Source organism: Harpegnathos saltator, unplaced genomic scaffold (genome assembly GCF_003227715.2).
Source record: "Harpegnathos saltator strain DR-91 unplaced genomic scaffold, Hsal_v8.6 scaffold23, whole genome shotgun sequence".
In the NCBI taxonomy this organism is placed as follows: domain Eukaryota; kingdom Metazoa; phylum Arthropoda; class Insecta; order Hymenoptera; family Formicidae; genus Harpegnathos; species Harpegnathos saltator.
In genome coordinates this window covers 37,482-60,453 of record NW_020230017.1, presented here as the reverse complement: position 1 = coordinate 60,453, position 22,972 = coordinate 37,482, and the positions used below count along the sequence as shown (strand labels likewise).

Sequence of the window (22,972 nt, the reverse complement as noted above, 5' to 3'; positions counted from 1 at the left end):
TAACAATAAAGACCAATAGTCACTTGCTCAGTGAATGCTTTGTTTTCTGAACGCAACCAATGGTCGCGTAGCGGAACAAGGCGACCAGTGAGCTGTTGGTGTCAGCGATTATTGGTCCTTACTATTAGATCCCTAAATTTGGACCAATTATTTGTACGAAATACTCAATCGTTGTGTTCACTGAACGCATCCAATGGCTGCATTCAGCAGACTCAACAGTTGGACAACATTACTATATTTTCCACTGAATCTCGCTCTTGATTGGTAAATACTTCTTGGTCTATGAAGAATCTAAAAGAATGCTCCAATCACAGACAATAATCACTAAGCGCTCTCTGATCACTTTGTTCTATTGAACGTGGCCAATGACATCTTATATAGTGCGTAATCAAAACTTGCGAATTGATGAAAAGAAATACGTTTAACAATTGACAATTGAATCGTCATTGCTGCGGTCTATGTACAGAAATCGTTATTCTAAGTTCAACTGTTAATGAATTTGATTGTGAAAAGATTGTGTTTTTCTGAAGATTCTGAGTAGTTTCTTTGTTATATCTTATATTATATCATATCTTGCAGCCGCAACACCGGACTCGCCAAAATGTAAGTATGAAAAGGAATAATTTTTAGTTATCAATTTCACGCAGTAAATCAGTAAATCGCAGTTATAACAAATATATAACAGCTACATTGTGGTGATGTTACATGCAATATATATGTTACTAGCGCAGAGAGTTAAAAAAAATTCCTTCATATATCGTCAGTTATAAACTTATGTCACCTATTTTCAAATATAAAAAGAATTATTTTTCTACAAAAAGAATTCTGTATAAGATATAGATATTCTTCTTTTCACTTCTGAGAATAAACTTATAATTGGAACAAACTCATAAAAAACATATGAAAGAATTCTTCTTGAGCTCTATGCTATCTGGGAATGTAATTATATGTCACACCGTTATTTTTAATCTTCCATCCTGTCATATATTTTGACTGCATACGTTGTCATGTTTCAATAAAAAATTAAAGATGTGACATTATGTGTGTATGTGTGTATGTATATGTGTGTGTATTTCGAAACACGACAATGCTATTTCTTTATAATGTAATGGAACATTAACATCCTTTCTATAATATGATAGCTAATTATACTCACATGTTTAAAATACATGTTGTAATGCCTTGTCCACAGTTTTTTCATCTCCAAAATATGTTGGCAAGAGATATGTTGATATATATATTTCGTCTTTATTTCTCTTTACTATTCTGCAGCTGTTGTTACATATCTGTAATAAAGACAATCCCAGCAAACACAATATTACATGTAATGTGCATGTTAGTTGTAATTTCCTACTCAACAATATAATTGTTATATAACACATGTGTTATATAACAGTTATATTGTTGAGTAGGAAATTACAACTAACATGCATGTTACATGTAATATTGTGTTTGCTGGGAATGTATCAATTTCTATAGTTTACATATTTTATTCATTTCTTCTAAGTTCTGTATGATAGCAAGCTTTAAGGCACATGTAATATAAATATCTGAAATACAAGTAAAAAGATAAAGCATAGCTATTTGAATAAATGAATGACTTAAGTCACACAATAGTACAATTATATACATTAAGTGACTTAATAAAAAAAACCATTTCAAAATATTTAATATAACTTGATTAACTTATATACAAAATAGTAGTGTAACAAAGATAAACTGTTTTGATATGATACTCATTTAGATAATATCTGATATCTGATTATCTATTAGATAATATGATTTCTTATTCGACACATTTTCTCTATTTTCATAATATCAATAAAACCAATATAGCTAGGGAAACATACTTCTGTATAGTATATAACACATAAAAATGAAGCAATTTGGATTCCTTGTTTTCGTCATAAAGAAGGTAATGAAAGATTTGATTTGTTTTTGTATGTATTATGGATTATATGCTATGCAGAAATCTATATTCTCCACTATATTCTTTGGAATACATATTATCCACTTTTATATTCTTTGGAATATATATTATACTATTTGTTGATGAAACGTATTAAATTTGATGTATAATAAAAAATCACATTTGTTTAAATTGCTGATTAACTGCGTCTTCTTGCTGATAAAATATGTGGCATCTGCTGCAATTTTCATGGCATCAGATTGCTTCTTTTATATGCTGCTACAATGTTTTTTTGTATAAAATCGCATCTTTATGTACTTATGCTACTACTGTTATTCTCGAATTTCAGTCTCTATGTAGACAATCTGCCAAAATTTGTCTATCTGGGTCATTTATGCTTTTAAGAGAAATACTATTAAAAATAAAGTAAAATAAAATAAAATATTAATGTAAAAATAATAAAATGTATGTTTTTTACTGAAATATATTCGTTTCATATTCTATATTTATTCATTCTTACAGCCAAAGATGGATAGACCAAAGCGTGTAGTAACTAAACCAGCATGCTATCAAACTACATCCTCTGAGGAATCCCCTAACGAAAGAGACATTACAACAGCACCAGGAACCATTGATGATGATATTGAAGGCATACGGAGTGCTCTGAAGGACAGTATAAACAAAAATAATATTCATCATTCAAATGTACACTTTAACAATCAGTTGCATACTCAACCACATACGTCCACACAACCACACACTTATATATAATCACACACGTCCATACAATCCCACACTTTTAAACAATTACACACGTCCACACAACCGCATATATCCACATAGCACATACACTCATATACAAACATACAACCCCACACAAACAATATATCATACATGTACTCACCATCTAACACTTACATTGAGAATAACATACAAACAACATCCTCACACAATCATGCAACAGGATCGACACATGATATACATTTTGACACAGATTTTACTGAATTGCAGAGTACGCGAATGTCCTTTACGAGTGGCATACATGAGGGACAGCGAAATCCTATACAGGATTCCCATATCCAGGCTGCTGGAGAAACTTTAGTGGAAGAACGTGTGGAAAAAATATATACCAAGTATGTAGAGATATTTTTATTATTTTTAATTTTCATTAGTTAAAACTATTAATATATTACGTAGTTATCTAAGCTACTTGAAAAATTGTATTAAGATAAATATTTTGTAAATATATATTGATTATCGAGCTACTCAGTAAATGTAGATATATATTTTTAGAAGAATGGAAGAACGCCTAGATCGCATGGAAGCACAACTAAAGTAAGTATATGAACTTTATTTATTAAAACGTGATATTTTCTTGTGTAATTTGGATAATTCTCAACAATTTTTTACAGAAAAATGAACAGCTTACTGGAAACCATCGTCAAATGTGTGCAAGTGCGCAATTCCGCGCAATTTAAACCAGATGGCCGTCCAATTACATTCATGGAAGAGATGGTATTCGAAGAAATGAATGAAGAAAAATATCCCAACGTGGTAAGCAGAAGAAAAAAACCCAATATATTTATGAAATATATTAATCGGGTTTTATAATTATTATACTTAAATGTTCACTATTATATTGCTGAACTGAAAAGTGTTATATTATTATTTCCAAACACTTTTTTAAATAAGCACAAAAATATGATTGTGAACACTTATGTTTAATATAATTTTATATATGTAGACAGCATGAATAATTTCATAAGTATCAAATATTCTGTATGTATTGCATTGAAATAGTGAATTACGACACAAAATTATAAAAGACCATTAAAAAATATAAATCTGATTTCTGATTAATTGTTATACCTACGTTTTATGTCCAAATGTATACGTACAGAGACCTATTATTTGCTGTCAGAATTGAAGACTTTCTTAAGGTTCTCTTATGCGGCAATGCTACAACATAAGAATTGTAAATAAGTATGACAGTATTTTGGTATACATTAAATAAATAATTAAATAAATAAAGCTCATGTTAAAATAGAACAGAAATATACAATTTAATATTTTGAGGTTAATTTATATTAGATTAGAAACACAAATATTCTATTTAATAGATAATTTGCTAAATAGATAAACTAAAGCAAGTTTTAAAATGCTCAGGAGGAGAGGAACAGGTGGCCCCGGCTTACGGGGACAGCCGCCTTAAGTATTAAGTTGCCTCAAGGGGCCTCTTACTCGGAGGCCCTTAAAAAGGCGACAGAAGAGATATCCCTCGGGGACCTGCGGATCCCGGATGTGGATGTGGGGCGAAGCGCCAAAGCCGCAATGATAGTCCGCGTCCGGGATCCGGGCCCTGAGGGAACAAGGGCGGATGCGCTGGCTGCGCGACTGAAAGAGGTGTTGCCTGAGGCGGCTATAGGTCGTCCGGTGCAAAGAGGGGGGTCCGCCTCACAGGCTTCAATGAGGCGGCCTCCCCGGAGGAATTGAAAAAGTCCCTCGCAAGCTGCGCGTGTTGTGCGGAGAGGGACATCCAGCTTGGACCCCTTAAGTGGGGTCCGAGAGGACGTGGGACGGTGTGGTCCCGTCTCCCGCTAGCTGCCGCGGTGAAGGCGGCGCGGGAGGGGACCTTTGCACTGGGGTGGTCGAGGGTCAGTGTGGTGTTAGCTGGCTGCTCGACCGCCCCAGTGCTTTAGGTGTTGGGGCCTCGGCCACATGAGGGAACAATGTACAGCTGCGGTTGACTGCAGCGAACTATATTTCAGGTGTGGCCGAGGTGGGCACACCGCGCGGGAGTGCAAAAACACTGTCGAGTGCGCGGTGTGCCGGGAGGATGGGAAGGAGGCCAACCATCGTATGGCCGGCTCAGCCTGTTGGCTGGTCCTGAAGGGGGGCGGTGGACGCGGAAGACGCGAGGATTGCCCCTCCAACGAGGGAATTAACAGGATGGGTGCAACGGCACGTCCATCGCTGGGGGGAGAGGGAGTCGCGAAAAGTGGCTGTATCTGCGGACATACGCGTTAACATAGCGCAGTGTCCGCAGCAGGGTGAGGCTCGCCGAGTGGTGACGGCGAGGTCGATGGACCAGGAGGATCGCCGGCGGTCCTAGGCCGTGGGGGGGGGGGAGGATTAGGCGCTCCTCACGTAGAGGGGAGCCAGCCTCCCCTGCCGCGGGAGACCTGGGCGATAGCTGCGCGATCCGGTAGCACGGTCCTACTCCCGCTGGATCTCTTGGATATGGTTCGGGAGTCCTCCCTCCTCTCTCTCTGTTGATCGGTGTGGGTCGGAGGGAGAGGGGGGAGAAGAGGAACTGCGTCTCGGGTGGGGGACCGGGCGTGGTTCCTAACCCCACCTCGAACACCAGAGGTGAAGTTGAGGGAGGGGGCAGGTGCCCCTCCTCCCTCGCCGGCCCTACAGCACGGCCGAATGGGGTTAGGCATCTCTCCCTCCATGTATCGGGGGGAGAGAGTCGATGTCTGGCCCTGGCTTACCCCGCACACCCCTTGATTGGACGGCGCTCCCTAGCTCAGGAACGGTGGTGAGTGGGCAAACGGCCTTAGGGCTGTCCCTACCTGCCCCCCCTTCCTGGGCTGGGGGGGGATAGAAGGGAGCGGTGGTCAGGAAGCCACATATACCCCCCCGTGGGCGCCACCTTAACGTGGTGGGGAGGCTTGCGTGCCTTGATGATGTACAGAGCTGTGCCGGCGGGGGTTTCGATCCCTGGCAGGTTCTACCATGCCGGAGAGATCTGTACTGAGAGGCCTGACTAAGAGCGTCCTTATTCACTCTCGGAGGGGCAGCTGCCTCCGAGTTTCATATAGGGACCGGAGGACCGTACTTGTACGATCCGAAGGACCCTATAGCGCGGGCAGAACGGGCTCGTGAGCCGGATGAAGGCAACCGTTCTAGGGGAAGGAAAACCCTGATTGCAAACCCGTACTTGTCAGGACGTATAACCTGACACAATTGCGAGGGGCCATGGTGCTTCGGCACTCTAGTACAGGGGGCTCAGGCATCTCCGACAGACCCTAGCCTATCACACCGTATCCCTAGGTCATGTCTCTGGGGCCGGTGGTCTTGCCTTAATTGGCCGGACCACGAGGCGGGTCCTCTATAAAACACCATGTAATCCTACGGTTGAAGCATGCCACGCTTAGGGGATGAATGGCAGGTGCGTGACCTGTCGTTAGTGGTTCCTCACCTTGGGCACCTGGCGAACCCAAGGGACATGCTAGCCTTACCCCGGGTAATGCGGGGGCTCTACCCGGGGTCGACGCCCACTTCCCGCCGTACTCGTGGGACCAAAATGCAAGGATCTCAATTTATAAAAACAAAACTCTTCTCAGAGTCTTCGGACTCAGAGACCCAAAATGGCGGGTGTAGCAACCCGCCTAAGGGCTCACCACCTGCTCCGGCAGGTGATTTTTTGATTGAAGAAGTAGAAGGAGTAAGGATGGGCAGAGATCTGTCGGCGGGCGCCATCTCCCCTCTCCCCGGGGAGAGAGAGCTGATGGACCTCGGAGGAGTAGCCTCCGAGGGGCCATCTAAGGAGGGAAGCCCATCTCCCTCAACGGTGGCGGAAGACAGCAGCCGGGATTACCGCCCTCACCGGAGGGTTGGTAAGGTGAGCTCTCCGCGTAGGATGACGAGAGCGGCCACCCTACGAGGGACAGACATGCCCCTGGGGTCTGGTGTCCCCGTGAGTCAGGGGACTCCAATACCACCAGGGGCCACCAAGCCCGGCCCCCTCTGCGAAAAGAAGAGGCAGAGAGAGTCTGTCCCTAAAAAAATCAAGGAGGCACTAGGGGCCAACGATGGGGGGATCGGGAAAGGAGAGGAGGTGTCGGGGACAAGGGTCGCTGGCCCGGTAGTCGTCACTGACATGCTCCTCTCCCAAGGGTCTAGGTACCGGATCCGCAAAACGGAGGAGAGGACCCTGCTGCAACCACCAGCGGCCACGGGGAAAAAGAGGGGGAGGTCGTCTACTAGTGGGGGGTCCTCTACGGAGGTGGAGATGGTGGAGGGACCGGTCCCAGCTCTGGTACCCGAGAATAAGAAGAGGAAGACCAGCCACTACGGGCCTAGGGGTTGGCATGAAGAAGAGAAAGGAAAGGGAGGTAAAGGAGAGGAAGGAGGAGCGCCTCAAGAAACTGGAGAGGGAGGCGGAGATGGAACTTCCTTGAAAGGGGAATTTGCCACACCCTGGCGGATAAACGCCCCGCTGAGGAAGTGTTTAAAGACAGATCCTCAGTGGGGCTCCTCAGAGGGGCGGGGTCGGCAGAGCTTGCGGACGAGGTGGGACGTGCCCTGGGTGCGGTCGGGTTGGTGGCAAAGCGCTCGAATATATTCAAGGGCACGTTCACCAGCCTGTTGAACAGGGCCACGGTCAACACGGATGCGGCTATGTCGACCTTGATTGCCAGGGTAGCGGCGCAGGAAGGCGAAGGAGCAGCGAGACCGGAAGTGACCAAGGAATTGGAGGACTTGATGGGAAGTATTAGGGCACTAAGAGCGGAAAACATGAAGCTCCAACAGGAGCTTCAGGAGAGCAGGGCCCGGGAAGCCCATACTCAGCCCCCCCCAACCGGAGTCAGCAAGGAGGAGCTACGCTGAAGTGGTGAGCGGGGGAACTTCCACATCGGCGGAGGAGGAGGGGAAGGAGGAGAAAAGAAGGAAGAAAAAGAGGAAGAGGAGGAGGGTGGCGAGAATTGCCTCTTCCCCCTCTTCTTCCTTCAGGGGAGAGGTAAGAGAGAGGGAGGCTCATCCGGGGAAGTGTCCTGTCTACGATGACACTCGGAGGAGACTCCCTCTCCGGCGTGGAGACCAGAGCAGGGCAAGGTGCGGGGGGAGCTGGACGCTTCAATGGTTAGGCCAATGACGCGGCCCGGGCATCCCCGGGCGGGGTGAGGAGGCTGACAGATCAGAAACCTCACCTCGTTTGGGGATGGGATGGGAGCCGGGTAGCAGGGGGGACGGGGACCCCTGCAGCAGCAACTGCCCAGGTCCACAAAGGGAGGGAAGAGGAAAAGGAGGAGAGCTGCAGTAGAAAAGGGAGCCAGGCCCAGGTGCACCGAGCTACAGCGGAGCAAGGAGCAAGGAAGAGGGAGAAAGCCAGGGAGAAGAAGAAAAGGAAAAAGGCGAGGGCTAGATTCCTGAAGGAGAGGGAGAGGGAGATAGCCCAAAAGAAAGGAACGCAGACCCCAGGAATTCCAGCAAAAAACTGGAGGGACTAGGGATAGAGGAGGGATTAAGATTCGCACTTCAGGCAGGAAAGGGTAAGGAGGAGACTTGGTCCCAGGTCTTGGGGAGGAGGGAGAGGAGGAGGGAGGGGGCGAGTAAGACCCCCACCCCCCTCCTTCCCCCTGCTAAACTGAAAGTGACTCAGGCCCTTAACAGGGATATGCTGGTGGAGGTGCCTGGCCTCACCGCGGGGGCAGCCGCGGAGGAGCTCCGCAAGCTGGCGGCGGAGAAAGGCCCTGGTTTTCGCATCCGAAGGCCGGTCGAGATCGCAGCGTTGCGATTGACCGGCCTGGATGCGATAACCGGGGCCGATGAGGTGGCGGCTGCGGTAGCCCTCGTCGGGAGATGCACGCCGGAGGAGGTTTCCTCCGGCGAGGTAAGTGTCTCCCGGTGGGGGACCGGCACAGTGGTGGTGCGGTGTCCGCTGGCGGGAGCCGCGAAGGCAGTCGCCGCGGAGCGAGTCCAAGTTGGGTGGACTCGCGCTGGGGTGATGGCGCTGCCCGCTCGCGCCAAGTTATGCTACCGGTGCCTGGAACCGGGGCATGTGTGCGAGCGGTGCGATAGCGCCATCGACCGCAACGAGCTCTGCTACCGCTGCGGTTACCCCGGCCACCGCGCCAAAGGGTGCCAGGAGGCGGCTCGCTGCCCGGTCTGCGCCGAGGCGGGCAGGCCTTCCGATCATAAGATCGGAGGGCCTGCCTGCAAGCCCTCCAACAGGAGGGGGAGGGGGGCGAAGACGCAGGGGAAAAGGAAGCTGCCAATCGTGGTTGAGGGAAAGGAAGAGGGGGATGCCTGACCCCCCCCCAGGAGGAACCCAAGCAGCCGGAGAAGGCCAGTCAGGCCTTCTCCACAACGAGGGAAGAGAGAAACTCTCCGGGAGACCAGGAGGAGAAGGACTCCTTGGCGTCCTGGGGGATTCCCGACCGAGCGTCGACGCCGGTCCTAATGGAGGTCGAGACGCTGCCCCAGAGGAAGAGGAGGGGGGACGAGCGAAGGAAGAAGGGGACCAGCGGATCATCGGGGAATAATAAAAAGGTAAGGCGGGTGCAGTCGGAAGACTCTTCCCCAACCACCCTAGGTGGAGGGGAGACAGAGGGTGATTCACCACTGTCTCCCCTTCTGAGTGTGGACGACTCCCCCTCATACCCCCCAGAGGAGGGAGACGAACAGGCAGGGACACCCGTGAGGCAGTCGCCTTCCGTGCACGAAGAGGCGCAGGTCGTAACCACCAATGCCGAAACCCCCTCTGGGGAGACCGAGGCGGTCCAGCCGCTGGAGGTCTCCCAAGAGGGGGTGAAAGTAGACAGCCCGGAGGAGGTGTGTAAGGCTTAGCCTTCACGCCACTTCGGGTGCTACAGGCAAACCTCGGCCGCGGCGCCCGGGCCCAGGACCTGTGGGTACATAGGATCCGGGAACTGGGCGCCGGGCTAGGGTTTGCTAGGGTTACGGTTGGCCACCGAGCCGAACTGGGTGCCGATCAGCAGCGAATGCTGGTTCGGCAACCCGTACGGCTCGGTGGCCATGGTGGTTGACCCTGCAGCGGGGACCCCTCCCTGTGTTTTAAGGGAAAAGGGGTCCTCGTACGTGGCGTCGACTGGGGGCCCGTGACTGTGTTGGGGGTGTATCTCCCCCACCACAGAAACAGAGACGGACTTGGCCGCCCCGCCCGCATAAAAGGGATCCTAGACAGGGTCGGGGATTTGGTACGCAAGTGCCATCCCCGACCTGTCGTGATTGCCGGGGATTTCAACGCCCACTCCGAGGAGTGGGGTTACAGTCCGCGGCGGCGGGATCCCAGGGCGAGGCGGTCATCGGCTGGGCGGCGGGATTGGGCCTTCTGTTGGTAAACAGAGGATCCACCGGCACCTGCGTAAGGCCGGGAGGGGAATCATCGGTCATTGACTTGACCTGGGCCTCCCTCTCGGCTGCAAGAAGGATCTCGGAATGGAAGGTGGAGGCGAAGGGCGAGACGCTATCTGACCATAGATACATAGTCTGGACCCTCCGCCTCCCCAAACCGAGACAGGTGTCGGCTCGCCGCCCAGGGGAGAGGAACTTTCCTCTCCCCAAAAGATGGGCCCTCAGTCGACTCGATATGGACATGTTACAGGCCGCTGTCCTTGTGGCCACCTGGCATATAGAGCCAGGTGAGTGGGACCCCGGCCCCCAGGAAGGGGCCGGGGAGATAACGGGGATAGTGGCGTCGGCATGCGACGCCGCGATGCCCCGTTCCCACTCCCGTCGGCGCCGGGCAGCGTATTGGTGGTCGGAGGACATCGCGGCACTCCGCGGTGCCTCCGACCGCGCCAGAAGGGCGTGTACGCGTGCCCGGCGACGAGACGGGAATGCCGCAAGGGCAAAAGAGGACTACCTTGCAGCCAAGGTAGTCCTCAAAGCGGCCATCAAGAAGGCCAAGCGCGAAGCTTGGGAGCAATTGGTAGGCTCCCTGGACGACGATCCGTGGGGGCGCCCATACAAGAGGACGATGGGAAAGATCCGTCTTTGGGCGACCCCGCAAACGGAAACATTAGACCCCCAGGTCCTCGATAGGCTCTTAGACGCCCTTCTTCCAAGGGCGGAAGGGGGCCCCCCGGTGATCCCTCCCCCAGAGATGGGGGAGGGAGACTGGGACGAGGGCCTGGAGGTCAGTCCAGAGGAGCTTGCCAAGGCCCGGAGAAAGCTCGGGGGCAGAGGCAAAGCCCCTGGCCCCGACGCGATTCCGGGCCGCGCCTGGGCTCTCGCGCTGGCCGAGGGGGACCTGTCCACGGCCATGTGCAGAGTCATGACCGGATGCCTAAGGGAGGGGGTCTTCCCCCCAGAGTGGCGGAGGGCCAACTTGGTTCTCCTCCCGAAGGAGGGCAAGAAGCCCGGTAGTGCGTCAGCCTACAGGCCGATTTGCCTGCTGGACGAGGCGGGCAAGATGATGGAGCGCATCATTGCCGACCGCCTCGTCCAGCACATGTCCTCGAGTGGGCTGGACCTCCACGACCGCCAATACGGGTTCAGGCCCGGACAGTCCATACTGGATGCGATCCAGTGGGTCCGGGACGTGACCCGGGCGGTCGTGGAGATAAGAGGCGGGGTGTTGCTGGCTGTGTCGCTCGACATATCAAATGCCTTCAACATCCTGCCCTGGCCGGAGATAGGACGGGCCCTCGAGCACTTCGAGGTGCCCGCCTATCTCCGGCGGATAATGTCCGCCTATTTCCGGGACAGAGACCTCGCCTTCACCAAAGAAGGCGGGATTCAAGGCTGGCGCACTATGGAACGTGGTGTCCCGCAGGGGTCGGTGTTCGGCCCCCTGCTATGGAACATCGGCTTCGACCGGGTCCTTCGCACTCCGCTCCCCGACGGCTGCCACATCGTCTGCTACGCAGACGACACGTTAGTGGTGGCCGAAGGGGGGAACTGGGAGGAGGCCCGCTTCCGCGCGGGGGTGGCAGTGGCATCGGTGGTGGGAACCATCGGAGACCTGGGTCTCAAGGTGGCGCCCCAGAAGACTCAGGTTGTGTTTTTTCATGACCGGCGTCGGGCGCCGCCGGAGACCCGGGACCTAGTTGATGGCGTCCACGTCCGCGTCGGGCTGACGATGAAATATCTCGGCCTGACGTTGGACAGCCGGTGGTCATTCGGCCCACATTTCAAGCTGCTGGCCCCCAAGGTGCGCAAAACCGCATGGCCATGTCTAGACTGATGCGCGCCCAGGGGGGCCCAGGATGGCAGGCTCGCCGCCTGTATGTCGGTGCGGTTCACTCGATCGCTCTGTACGGGGCGCCTATATGGGCCCCTCAGCTGCTGGCCTCCGCGGTGGCCAAGAGGCAGCTGAGGCAGGCCCTTAGGCCCCTAATGATCAGGGCGATTCGGGGGTTCCGTACTGTGTCATACATGGCGGCGACCACCCTGGCCGGCTCCCCCCCTGGGGAGCTCCTCGCCGAGGAGAGGAGGATTCTCTACTGGCGAGTGAATGAGCTCCGCGAGGGGGGAAAGCTGACGGCCAGGGGGCTCCCTGCGGGAGCGAGAGAGCGTGGAACGCGGCGGCCTCCTTCTGCGGGGAGTTGATCTCTCGGAAGGAGGCCGCCGAGTAGAGGCGCCGGCTCGGCAAACGCCGTCAGAGAGGACGGCGGGGCCGACGCTGCCCCGTGGGAGGGGGAGTCGGAAGCGGGCCCGAGGTGGAGTCGGAAGAAGAGAGGGCGGAGGCCCACACGGGCCGCCGTCTTCCTCGGCCACCTCAGACTAGGCTCCGTCGCTCGGGGGGGAGCGGGGAGGACTCCTCCCGCTTCTCCTCTGAGTGAACGGATAGGGGGGAAAAGGGGAGTTGGGGAACCCGATTGAGGTCGGGCCTACCTCCCCAAAAATCCCCCCCCTCTTCTCTTAAGGAAGAGGGGTGGATAAGGAGAACGGGTGGATGTCCCCTTTCTCCAAGGTGACACCAGAAGGCCAACCGGCGGGGGTACCCGCCGGGGACCGCACCTCTTCCACTAATTCTCTGAGAGGGGAAGAGAGGGATGCGGTACAAGAAGGCGAGGGGCTCTTGAAGAGCCCTGGGGCGGGGGGGTTGGGGAGGGAATGCGGGAGCAGTTCCCCTAACTCCCCTCTTCACGGTCCGACAGGTAGACATCCCGCAGGGGTTTTAGTCGGTAAGAGTCCGACATAACCCTCGCCCCCCCCCCAAGGGGGCGGGGGTATCCATGATGGATTTTCCCTGCGTGAACAAAAAAAAAAAGGAAGCCACATATAGGCGACACGAGGATTATCCTCGTGTCTAGCTGCGTAGCTCCCCCCTCCCACTCCCCCCATAAATCCAGCGGTGCGCGGGGGGCCCAAGAAGGTCTGGGGCTGCGCGTGCGGAGCCAACGGGGGTGACGGTGCAGTAGAAGGAATAGGAGACTCGTTCCTGCGGTCGCCAATCGCTACCCCCGAAGGCAGGCACTCCCCTGGTGTTTTAGTCGGTGCGAGTCTGACATAACCCACGAGTCACCCCCAGGGCTTATGGGTACCCATAAGGGATTTCACCAGGGTGATAAAAAAAAAGTTTTAAAATGTTAGAATTAAAGAATAATAATTTTTTTATGTCTGATTCAAATTTCTACAAGCATAATCTTAAATTTTGTGAAATGTTTCATTATGATGAATATTAAAGATATGTAAAACATGTTATTAAAAATATATAGAGAAATCTTTCTAATCCTTATTTTATATAATATAAGAAGCATCATTCATGAATTTTATATAATATATTTTATACAATATTTAGGGTAAAAAAGAATTACCTTGCATTAAAATATGTAATAAGGCGGAGATCAGTGAAGAGTTTGGCATTCAAGCGAAAATAACTGCATTTAGTACTATAGTAATATTACTGAGTAAATTTTCGCATCTGATTGGAGTATTCTTTTAGATGTATAAATTTGCGCCCATCAATTGCAAGAACTCACTGAACGCTCAGTGAACCGTTAGGCCTTTATTTTCAAAAATTTGTTAAAAATATTGTATACGATATTTCATCAATGGGGCAATTTATTGGGTGAGTGCAAAAGTTCGTGCGGAGTTTGTGAGTAAAAGTCACAGTGATTAGGCAAACAAAAATCTTTATTCAATCAATGATATATTCTCCATCGTTTTCTATAATCTTTTCCCAACGTTCTGGCAGCATACGGATGCCTCGATCATAAAAACTGCACGGTTTAGATTCAAAGAACGAAGAGACGCCGTTTTTAAGGCCTCCAAAGAGTCAAAGTTTTTTCCATTTAAATAATTTTGCAATGACCGGAACAAGTGATAGTCAGATGGTGCGATATCAGGAGAATACGGTGGATGCGTTAAGACATCCCATTTCAGGCTCTTCAGTTTGCGCAGCGTCTTTTTCGAAACGTGTGGTCTGGCGTTGTCGTGATGAAAGACGACTCCCTTGCGATTTGACAAAATCGGACGTTTCTCTTTTATTTCTCGATTCAGATTGGTTAATTAGCGACAGTACTTGTCCGAATCAATCGTTTCGCCAGCGGGGAGAAGCTCGAAATAGATTATGCCCTTGCAATCCCACCAAACAGAGAGCATCACCTTCATCGGGTGCAAACTGGCCTTTGGCATTGCGTCACCATGCTCACCTGATTGTTTCCATGTCCGTTTGCGCTGAACATTGTTGTAGAGGACCCATTTCTCATCGCCCGTCACTAATCGATCCAAAAACGACTCGTTATTGAGCCGCCCGAGTAAAGAAACGGCTGCAGAAATTCGCTTGATTTTGTTCTTCTCGGTCAGCAAATGGGGCACCCATATATCGAGCTTCAAATCGAATCCCATCTTTTTTAAACGCCGAAAAGCGGTTGATCGGTCAACGTTTAGTGCTGTAGCAACTTCTTCTGTTGAAATTCGCGGATTATTAAGCACTAAAGTACGCAAAACATCGTCATCAATGTCAGAAGGTCGACCAGAGCATGGCTCGTCTTCAAGGTTAAATTCTCCGCGCCAAAATTTAGCAAATTTTTCCACAGTTCGTTTAGCTGGTGCTTCATCCTGATAAACATCCTGAATGTTTTTTACGGCTGCGGCAACGTTTATTCCCTTCCGAAACTCGTAAAGCATAACATGCCGCAAATGCACCTTATCGATACTCATTTTTAAAGTGATATTTCTCGAAGCAGTTTGTATGAAAACAGATGATTTTTTTTTAATAACAGCTGAAGACGTCACCTTTCCAACGTTATATAATATGTAGATGGAAGTATTAATGACAACACTTTACTACGCTTATAACTCCATCTATTGAAACTCCGCACGAACTTTTGCACTCACCCAATAATTGGTTGAAAATCGTGATATCTAGTGATATTCATGTAATATCGTATGCATCATTTTTCAAGAATACGGGCCCTGGTCTCTGAGAGCCTACAGTCTACAATTAGTCGACAAAAAATTATTTAAGGCAGTCAGCTAAACGTCGACTTTAAAAAACCAATTTTAAAGCCGGTATTTATAGTCAAATCTTATATTTAAGACCGTCTTAGGTTCATTTTCAGATGTTGTACAAATTATTTCATTGGCTACAGGGTATCTGAAGATGAACTTAAGATGATCTTAAATTTAAGACTTGATTATGAATACCTTAGGCCGGTAATTTAAGTTCCAGTGAACTTATTGACTAAAAGTCGGCTATAACAGGCACACAGTCATTTCTCTTGTTTAGGAAGTTCCTTTTATTGTCATATTGTTATTTATATAAGTTTATATATTCATTTCTGTAATTCTCATATTTTTAGGTGAACTATTTCTGCAATATCGGCGGATTCAATTTGAAAGAAGCCGTAAATTTGTGCCTGAAAGAAGGCTTGGCAGACTTTTTAGCGCCATCTTTCACCTAGTGGGGCCGAAATAAGGAACAACGATCTTTTTATAAAGCTCGGATCGTTTTAGCTATTTATGGTACGATATATTTTATTTATTATGCTACGTAGTTCATTATTACATCATTAATAATTATAATGTATCTTGCGTTTCTATTCCAGATGCTGTATGCAAAAATCGCAATTTTCAGAGACCAACTCGCTCCGAATTCCAAGCATATATATGAGAAGCTCTCCGGGCAGCGGAGGAGAGATTTCGAAGCAGATCCCGAAGTCCGCGAACGCAAGCGGCAGAGGATAGAAGGAACTGCCGGAATTTTTGGAACGACGAAACAGACCATATAGAAGCAATGAACGAATAAATAAGTACGCAGTAATTGTATTTAAAAATACTTATCATTGCATGTGATATAATTGCATAATTATTATTTATAATTATCATATTTAACAAATATGTATATACAGGGTGTTTGAAAGTTTATCATGCAGATGAAAATTGGAGATAGATTGGGTGTAGCCGAGAAGAAAAGTCATGTACCATAATGTCAAATTGGCAATAGTTATCGAATTATTAATTAAAACATGTGAGCCAACGAGCGCGTAGAGAGCGGAGGGCGGCCGCAGTAAGCACGTAGACATTTGATACAGGCGGAGTCAGCGAGTGTCAATAGGCAAGCGCGCGCGGCGAGGGGCAACGTAAGTGACAAGTAACGATCGCGCGCGACGAGGAGCGAGCGAGCTTTTTCTTTATAGCTTTTTCTTTATAGCTCGCTCGCTCCTCGTCGTTCACGCTCGCTCGCTCGCCTCTTGTCTCTTACGTTGCCCCTCGCCGCATGCGCTCACCTATCGCTCACTCGCTGACTCCGCCTGTATCAAATGTCTACGTGCTTACTGCGGCCGCCCTTCGCTCTCTACGCGCTCGTTGGCTCACATGTTTTAATTAATAATTCGGTAACTATTGCCAATTTGACATTATGGTACATGACTTTTCTTCTCGGCTACACCGAATCTATCTCCAATTTTCGTCTGCATGATCAGCTATCAAACACCCTGTATATATATAATTACAACATAATGAAGAGAATGACATAGAAAATGTATAATTAAAGGATTATTGCAATAGATTTCCACATCACCTGTGAGGTACTATTGCTGATGCGTTTTTTTTTAAGTGGTTTCCCCAGTAGGCCTATTCCACTAAAAAATGAAGAATTAAGATAGAAAGTATGGCTCGGCAGGAAAATTAGATGAAAAGAAGTAAATGATCATTTGGGAACAAGTAAACTGGGTCTTTCCTGGGTCGTTTAGACTGTACTATGGATGATATATCCAAAGACATTTTAGAAGAACTAGCTCGCATCAAGGAAGAAAGGGAAGTATCATTTAAAGAAGAACGTTTATTAAAAAATGCGTTATTGCAGCGGTCGAATCATTTGGAGATTCGATGACTTTCGAAAAAGCTGCGAGCATTTCATTAAATTTATAAAATCACGGATAAATGATACAGCTTCATCTTTAGAAGAGAAATTAAAATGTTTATTTGCGTCTTATTCGTATTATTCATTATGTATTTATGAGAGCACCGATAATCGGCATATGGATCAGTTGTCTATTTTTGCTCAAATCGTACGTAAAACGATTTTTCACATGTCAAAGACCTCTCAGACTTTGTATCAGACGTTGCAAGGGAGAACAACAGGTGTTGAAATCTTTAAGGCTGTTAGCCAAACTCTGCAAAAGTTTGACATTGATTTCTACAAATGTTCGGCTGTAGTCACTGATAGCGCAAAAGCAATGATAGGTTTGAAAAAACGCCTTCTTTGAACAAATAAGACAGCAAGGTTTTAAAATCTCTGTTACTCATTGCATCATTCATCAGGAAGCGTTGTCTTATAAGCTTAATCCCTTGACTGTGAATGACGTAAATATGCGCATGAAAATTTTGCCTCTCCGGCGTACTCTCTACTCTACAATTTTGTTTCCCTACCGAGCCATATATTTTATCGTATTTGTTCTTTATTATTTAGTGGAGTAGGCCTACTGAGGAAAGCACTTTAAAAAAACGCATCAGCAATAGTACCTCACAGGTGATATGGAAATCTATTACAATAATCCTTTAATTATACTTTTTTTATGCCATTCTTTTCATTATGTTGTAATTATATATATTAGGAGCACAAAAAAGTTCTGAGCCTTAGATTTCATACTACTGAAACCACAATTTAAATTGCATTAATTTTCCCGCCCTCTTGCGGTTTTAAAGCAGTGACATTTGGTCTTTCGAAACATCGTGCGATTTGTCGTTTGATGCACATAATCTTAAAATCAGCAGTGTTCACGATGACAATAACAAAAGAGCATATTCGATTTTCCATCCACTTCGCGTTTCATCTGAAGAAAAATGCTGCTGAAGCCACTGAAATGATCTGTGTTGCATATGGAGAGAACGCTGTAAGTTATGCTACGTGTAAAAGGTGGTATCAAAAATTTCGCCAAGGAGATTTCAGTCTTGAAGATGAACCGCGTGCTGGACGCCCTCAAAAGATTGAAACGGACGAACTGCAAGCATTGTTGGATATAAACTCTGCACAAACTGAAAAGGAGCTTGCAGAGCAACTTGGCATTACGCGACAAGCCATTTCCACACGTTTACACGTGCAATGGGAAAAGTTCAAAAGAAAGGCATGGGTTCCGCATGCACTGTCCGAAGACAACAAAAATCGACGGCGTGACACGGCACTCACTTTGCTTTCAAGGTTCCGGAAAAAGGATTTTCTGCACCAAATCATTACATGGTGATGAAAAGTGGATACTTTATGATAATCCGAAGCGTAAAAAATCATGGGTTGACCCTGGTCAACCTTCGACATCGACGCCAAAGACCAATATCCACGCCAAGAAGGTTTTGCTTTGCATATGGTGGGAATGGAAAGATGTATTGTATTACGAGTTGTTACAGCCGGGTGAAACAGTAACGGCAGATCGCTATCAGCAACAATTGAGCAATTTGAGCGATGCGTTTGAAGAAAAGAGGCCATTTACTGGCAAAGGACGTCGTAAAGTGATACTGCTTCATGACAATGCCCGACCACATGTTGCGAAAGTGACTCAGGACCATATCTTTGCGTTAGGCTGGGAACTTCTCTCGCACGCGGCGTATAGCCCAGACATGGCGCCTTCCGATTACTATCTATTCCGGTTTCTGCAGCATTTCTTGGCTGATACACATTTTGTGACACTTGAAGAGATACGAAAATGCATTGATGACTTTATCGCTTCGAAGCCGGTGAGCTTCTACCATCAGGGAATTCGCAAGCTGCCCGAAAGATGGCAAAAGGTCATCGATGCAAACGGGGAATATTTCGTTGATTAATATAGTTTTGTTTGTTTTTAAATAAATTTTGAATTTTGCAAAAAAGGGCTCAGAACTTTTTTGCGCTCCTAATATATATATGGGGCATTCTTTCTCAAAATAGCCACCCCTCTGCACATTTTACTTTTGAAGATAAAATGCTTTGCGAGATCTCAAAATTTCCGTCGAAAACTCAATTTTTGGATGCCGTATGGCGATTTTCATTTTCATTCAAGGGGCAGTATGATCAAAATATCTCTCAAATCCCTCCAAAAAAAAGAAAAAAATGCAGAAGTGTCCAAATAACATTGAAGAACCTCTTTTCTCATGTGACTTACATACGTTAAGAAATTCCCATGACCCAAATAGGTCTTTTAGAGGTTAATGACATCAACTAAACCAAATAGGTCTTTCAGAGTTTAATGACATCAACTAAAATCAGAACGACCCTCGGCTTCAGCTTTACCCGATGTACACCACGTGGAGGTAGCCGATTGGATTTTATACATCATGTGGCCCTCAAAAGGGCCGTTTGCATTTGGCTGTGTGTGTGTGTGTGTGTGTGTATGTGTGTGTGCGTGTGTGTGCACATGTTCGCAAGTTTCAGTGTTGTATATCTTCTTTAACTTTTTCCATGTGGCCACCATTCGACTCCATGTTCAGCATTAGAATATCTCTTGATGATGACTTGTTTATTTGGTTTGTCTGAAAGAACGACAACCCCATGGTTCTTATTTATTGCTGAAACAGCTGGAGCATTTTCAAACCTCTTATTAATTTTCTTCCTTATTTTCTCATGATCATTCTTGCTAAAGTAAAAAATGTTTATTGTTTGAAAATGATCTTTCGCCCAAGCGAAAAAAGATTCTGATGTTAACATTTCACTTCCGGGTTTTGCAAGGAGACTTGTTCTATAAGATTCCCTTTTGAAAGTTGCACCAATGCCATCATAAGCACTTTTTCCAGGAGCAGTTGTACTGTTCCATTCTGCTTCTATGCCAAAGTCTTCTTTATGATGAATTAGATTAGCAACCTGGTACCTATTTTTAAAATGTTGTTTGGCACCGTCTGTTATGTAAATAATTTTATTTACATCCTTCACTACCTTCTTAATAAACATTTTTTATTTTAGCAAGAATGATCATGAGAAAATAAGGAGGAAAATTAATAAAAGGTTTGAAAATGCTCCAGCTGTTCCAGAAATAAATAAGAACCATGGGGTTGTCGTTCTTTCAGACAAACCAAATAAACAAGTCATCATCAAGAGATATTCTAATGCTGAACATGGAGTCGAATGGTGGCCACATGGAAAAAGTTAAAGAAGATATACAACACTGAAACTTGCGAACATGTGCACACACACGCACACACACATACACACACACACACACACACACACACACACACACACACACACATAGCCAAATGCGAACGGCCCTTTTGAGGGCCACATGATGTATAAAATCCAATCGGCTACCTCCACGTGGTGTACATCGGGTAAAGCTGAAGCCGAGGGTCGTCCTGATTTTAGTTGATGTCATTAAACTCTGAAAGACCTATTTGGTTTAGTTGATGTCATTAACCTCTGAAAGACCTATTTGGGTCATGGGAATTTCTTAACGTATGTAAGTCGCATGAGAAAAGAGGTTCTTCAATGTTATTTGGACACTTCTGCATTTTTTTCTTTTTTTTGGAGGGATTTGAGAGATATTTTGATCATACTGCCCCACCCTTGAATGAAAATGAAAATCGCCATACGGCATCCAAAAATTGAGTTTTCGACGGAAATTTTGAGATCTCGCAAAGCATTTTATCTTCAAAAGTAAAATGTGCAGAGGGGTGGCTATTTTGAGAAAGAATACCCCATATATATATATATATATATATATATGTATGTGTGTATAAAATACATAAACATATATATTTTAAAGCGATTATTAAGGGAGGAAAAAATTATAATTATAATAAAACACGAGGGTACGCTCCAGCTGACATCTTACGTAGCGACGGGCCTGAGCGAACCGCGATCGTCGCCTCGGCCGCTAAGCGCGGAGCGGTGCAAGGGGAACGGTGGGTGTTACCGCTTGAAATCCGGCCGAAAAGGGCACTTAGTCTCCAGCTCTGCATTATATTATTATTAAATATTTTCTTTTCAGTAATGAAGAAATTATTATCCATCGTTATTCATATTAAAGAACAAAATAACGAGATTTTGACACTACTTAATAAAAAGCAAATGACTCCAACTACTTCGATTCTATTGAGATTAGGAGACTTGCCAATAAATTTGTCTATATCAACCCAAGCAGATTTAAATATTTTGGAAACATACTTAAAAAATAATCATAATTTATCAATTATGGTAAGCAATTGTTATTAAACCAAGAAATTGTTATTTTTCATTAGTACAGGTTTTAATTTCATTTTGTAGTGTTCATATTTGGCCACATTGGGTGGAAAAGATCTTATATCAAAAACTAATAAAATTTGCAGATATCTTTTAACAGATGACGTTGTTTCCATGTATAGTTTTTATGGCAAACGAATGAATAAACATCCTTTTTCTTCCTTAAAATGCTGCACTATTATACTTCGTAAGTATCTTATTTTTGTATATATTTTAAAAAACTTTATTATATAGTATGTCCTTAGATCATTGTCCATAGAAATTTATTCAAAATAATTTTATCAAAAAAAAATAAATAAAATTTTATACCAAGTAATTATTAACTAAAACATTTATTATATAATTATATGCTGCTTAATATTAAAAGCAAAACCCGTACATATGCAATTTATTTGATTATTAATTATTTACAATTGTAAGGTGTAAAATACATATAAGAATTAAATAAATCACCTTTGTGCATATTAATGACACTAATAACTGTAAATAATATTAATACAATCTGAATAATTGTTTTAGCTAATATTATAAATACAATGTAAAATTTCTATGAACCCTGATTCATAAAATCTGGAAGAGAACATTGTATGCTGCTTACATATTTCTAATGCAAAGTTTTGGTTTGATAGAAGCGGTAAAATCTACTTCATGTCAGATAGAAAAAGAAATTGAAGATGTAATTAAGGTATGGCTTAAACACGCACCTCAGCGTATTAATCTCCGCAATATGAAGAATAGGGTACCTGAACACGATTAAGTAAGCTGTAGTTTAGACAAAGATTTATTTATTCTTTGTTCTGTGATACGTTACATATAAGAATTGTCTTTCAATATTAGTTATAATTTATGTTTCATAACTTTATTTATATTTCAATTAAAAGAAAAAGATATATTTTCAGTTTCTGTTAATGCAAATAGTTCGAACATTTAGGTCGAAATTTTGTATTTGTGTCACATTTATTACTATTTTTTAGTTATTTAGTATATAACGGTTTGTTTTTCTACATATATTAAATAGATACAGAAAATAACTCTTTTTTTTACAAGACGTTGGCAAGTAAAACGATAACTCATAAAAAACACAAGTTAAAACAATGTGTTGGTGTTCGATAGTTATATAGGAGAATTTCAAATGCTGTTACTGCTATTTTAGATGACGTAGAGATAAAAGAAAAAAATTGTAATTCTAGTAATGTTACTACTTCAAATGATAGTCATAACGAATGTTCCAATAATATTAACCGGTTTCTACCTTATGAAACAAACTCTACATGTACAGAAAATTTTACTTCATTTAGTATGGACATTTGTAGATCTACTATTACTGAAAATACTGTTTCTGATGTAGATTTATATGATTCTAACAGTAGTACAGTAACTAATTTACTTTCAGTAATACAAGATAATTCTGTACTTTTACCTTTGGAAACTGATTTCTCTACAAAGCTACAAGACTGGGCAACAAGTTATAAAATTTCTCATTCCGCCCTTATTAGTTTGTTACATATTCTCTCACCTTATCACCCAGAATTGCCTTTTCATTCGAGAACATTACTGTAAACACCTACTACAATGCAAAGTAAACAACTGAAAAATGGAGAATATTATTACATTGGATTAGCTAATGAATTAAGAACATTTTTAGTACGAAATACTAGTTTTTCAGATGAGATATTTAAAATTGGGTTTAATATATGGGTTTAATTATATATAATAGA

At 45.3% G+C, this 22,972-nt stretch overlaps 1 protein-coding gene and 1 long non-coding RNA gene across 2 annotated transcripts; both read left to right on the top strand.

Annotated features, from left to right (window-relative positions):
* The first annotated feature begins 524 nt into the window (after nt 1–524).
* Nucleotides 525–3,520, top strand: LOC105190496 (uncharacterized). Its single transcript, XM_025298658.1, has 4 exons — nt 525–603; nt 2,432–3,042; nt 3,203–3,244; nt 3,322–3,520. The coding sequence occupies exons 2-4, from the start codon at nt 2,804–2,806 to the stop codon at nt 3,518–3,520; spliced, it is 480 nt and encodes a 159-aa protein (XP_025154443.1). The 5' UTR covers nt 525–603; nt 2,432–2,803.
* Nucleotides 3,521–8,663: 5,143 nt separating this feature from the next.
* LOC112588493 (uncharacterized) lies at nt 8,664–15,855 on the top strand. The gene is made up of 3 exons (XR_003112886.1): nt 8,664–9,187; nt 15,412–15,574; nt 15,658–15,855. It is a non-coding gene; the product is annotated as an uncharacterized LOC112588493 (long non-coding RNA).
* Nucleotides 15,856–22,972: the final 7,117 nt, after the last annotated feature.

Bases quoted from the DNA above. Each gene is read 5' to 3' on its own strand.
- LOC105190496 (XM_025298658.1), top strand. From the start codon at position 2,804: ATGTACTCACCATCTAACACTTACATTGAGAATAACATACAAACAACA. The intron at 3,043-3,202 runs GTATGTAGAGAT...ATATATTTTTAG, and splicing joins GTGGAAAAAATATATACCAA to AAGAATGGAAGAACGCCTAG. The intron at 3,245-3,321 runs GTAAGTATATGA...AATTTTTTACAG, and splicing joins CGCATGGAAGCACAACTAAA to AAAAATGAACAGCTTACTGG.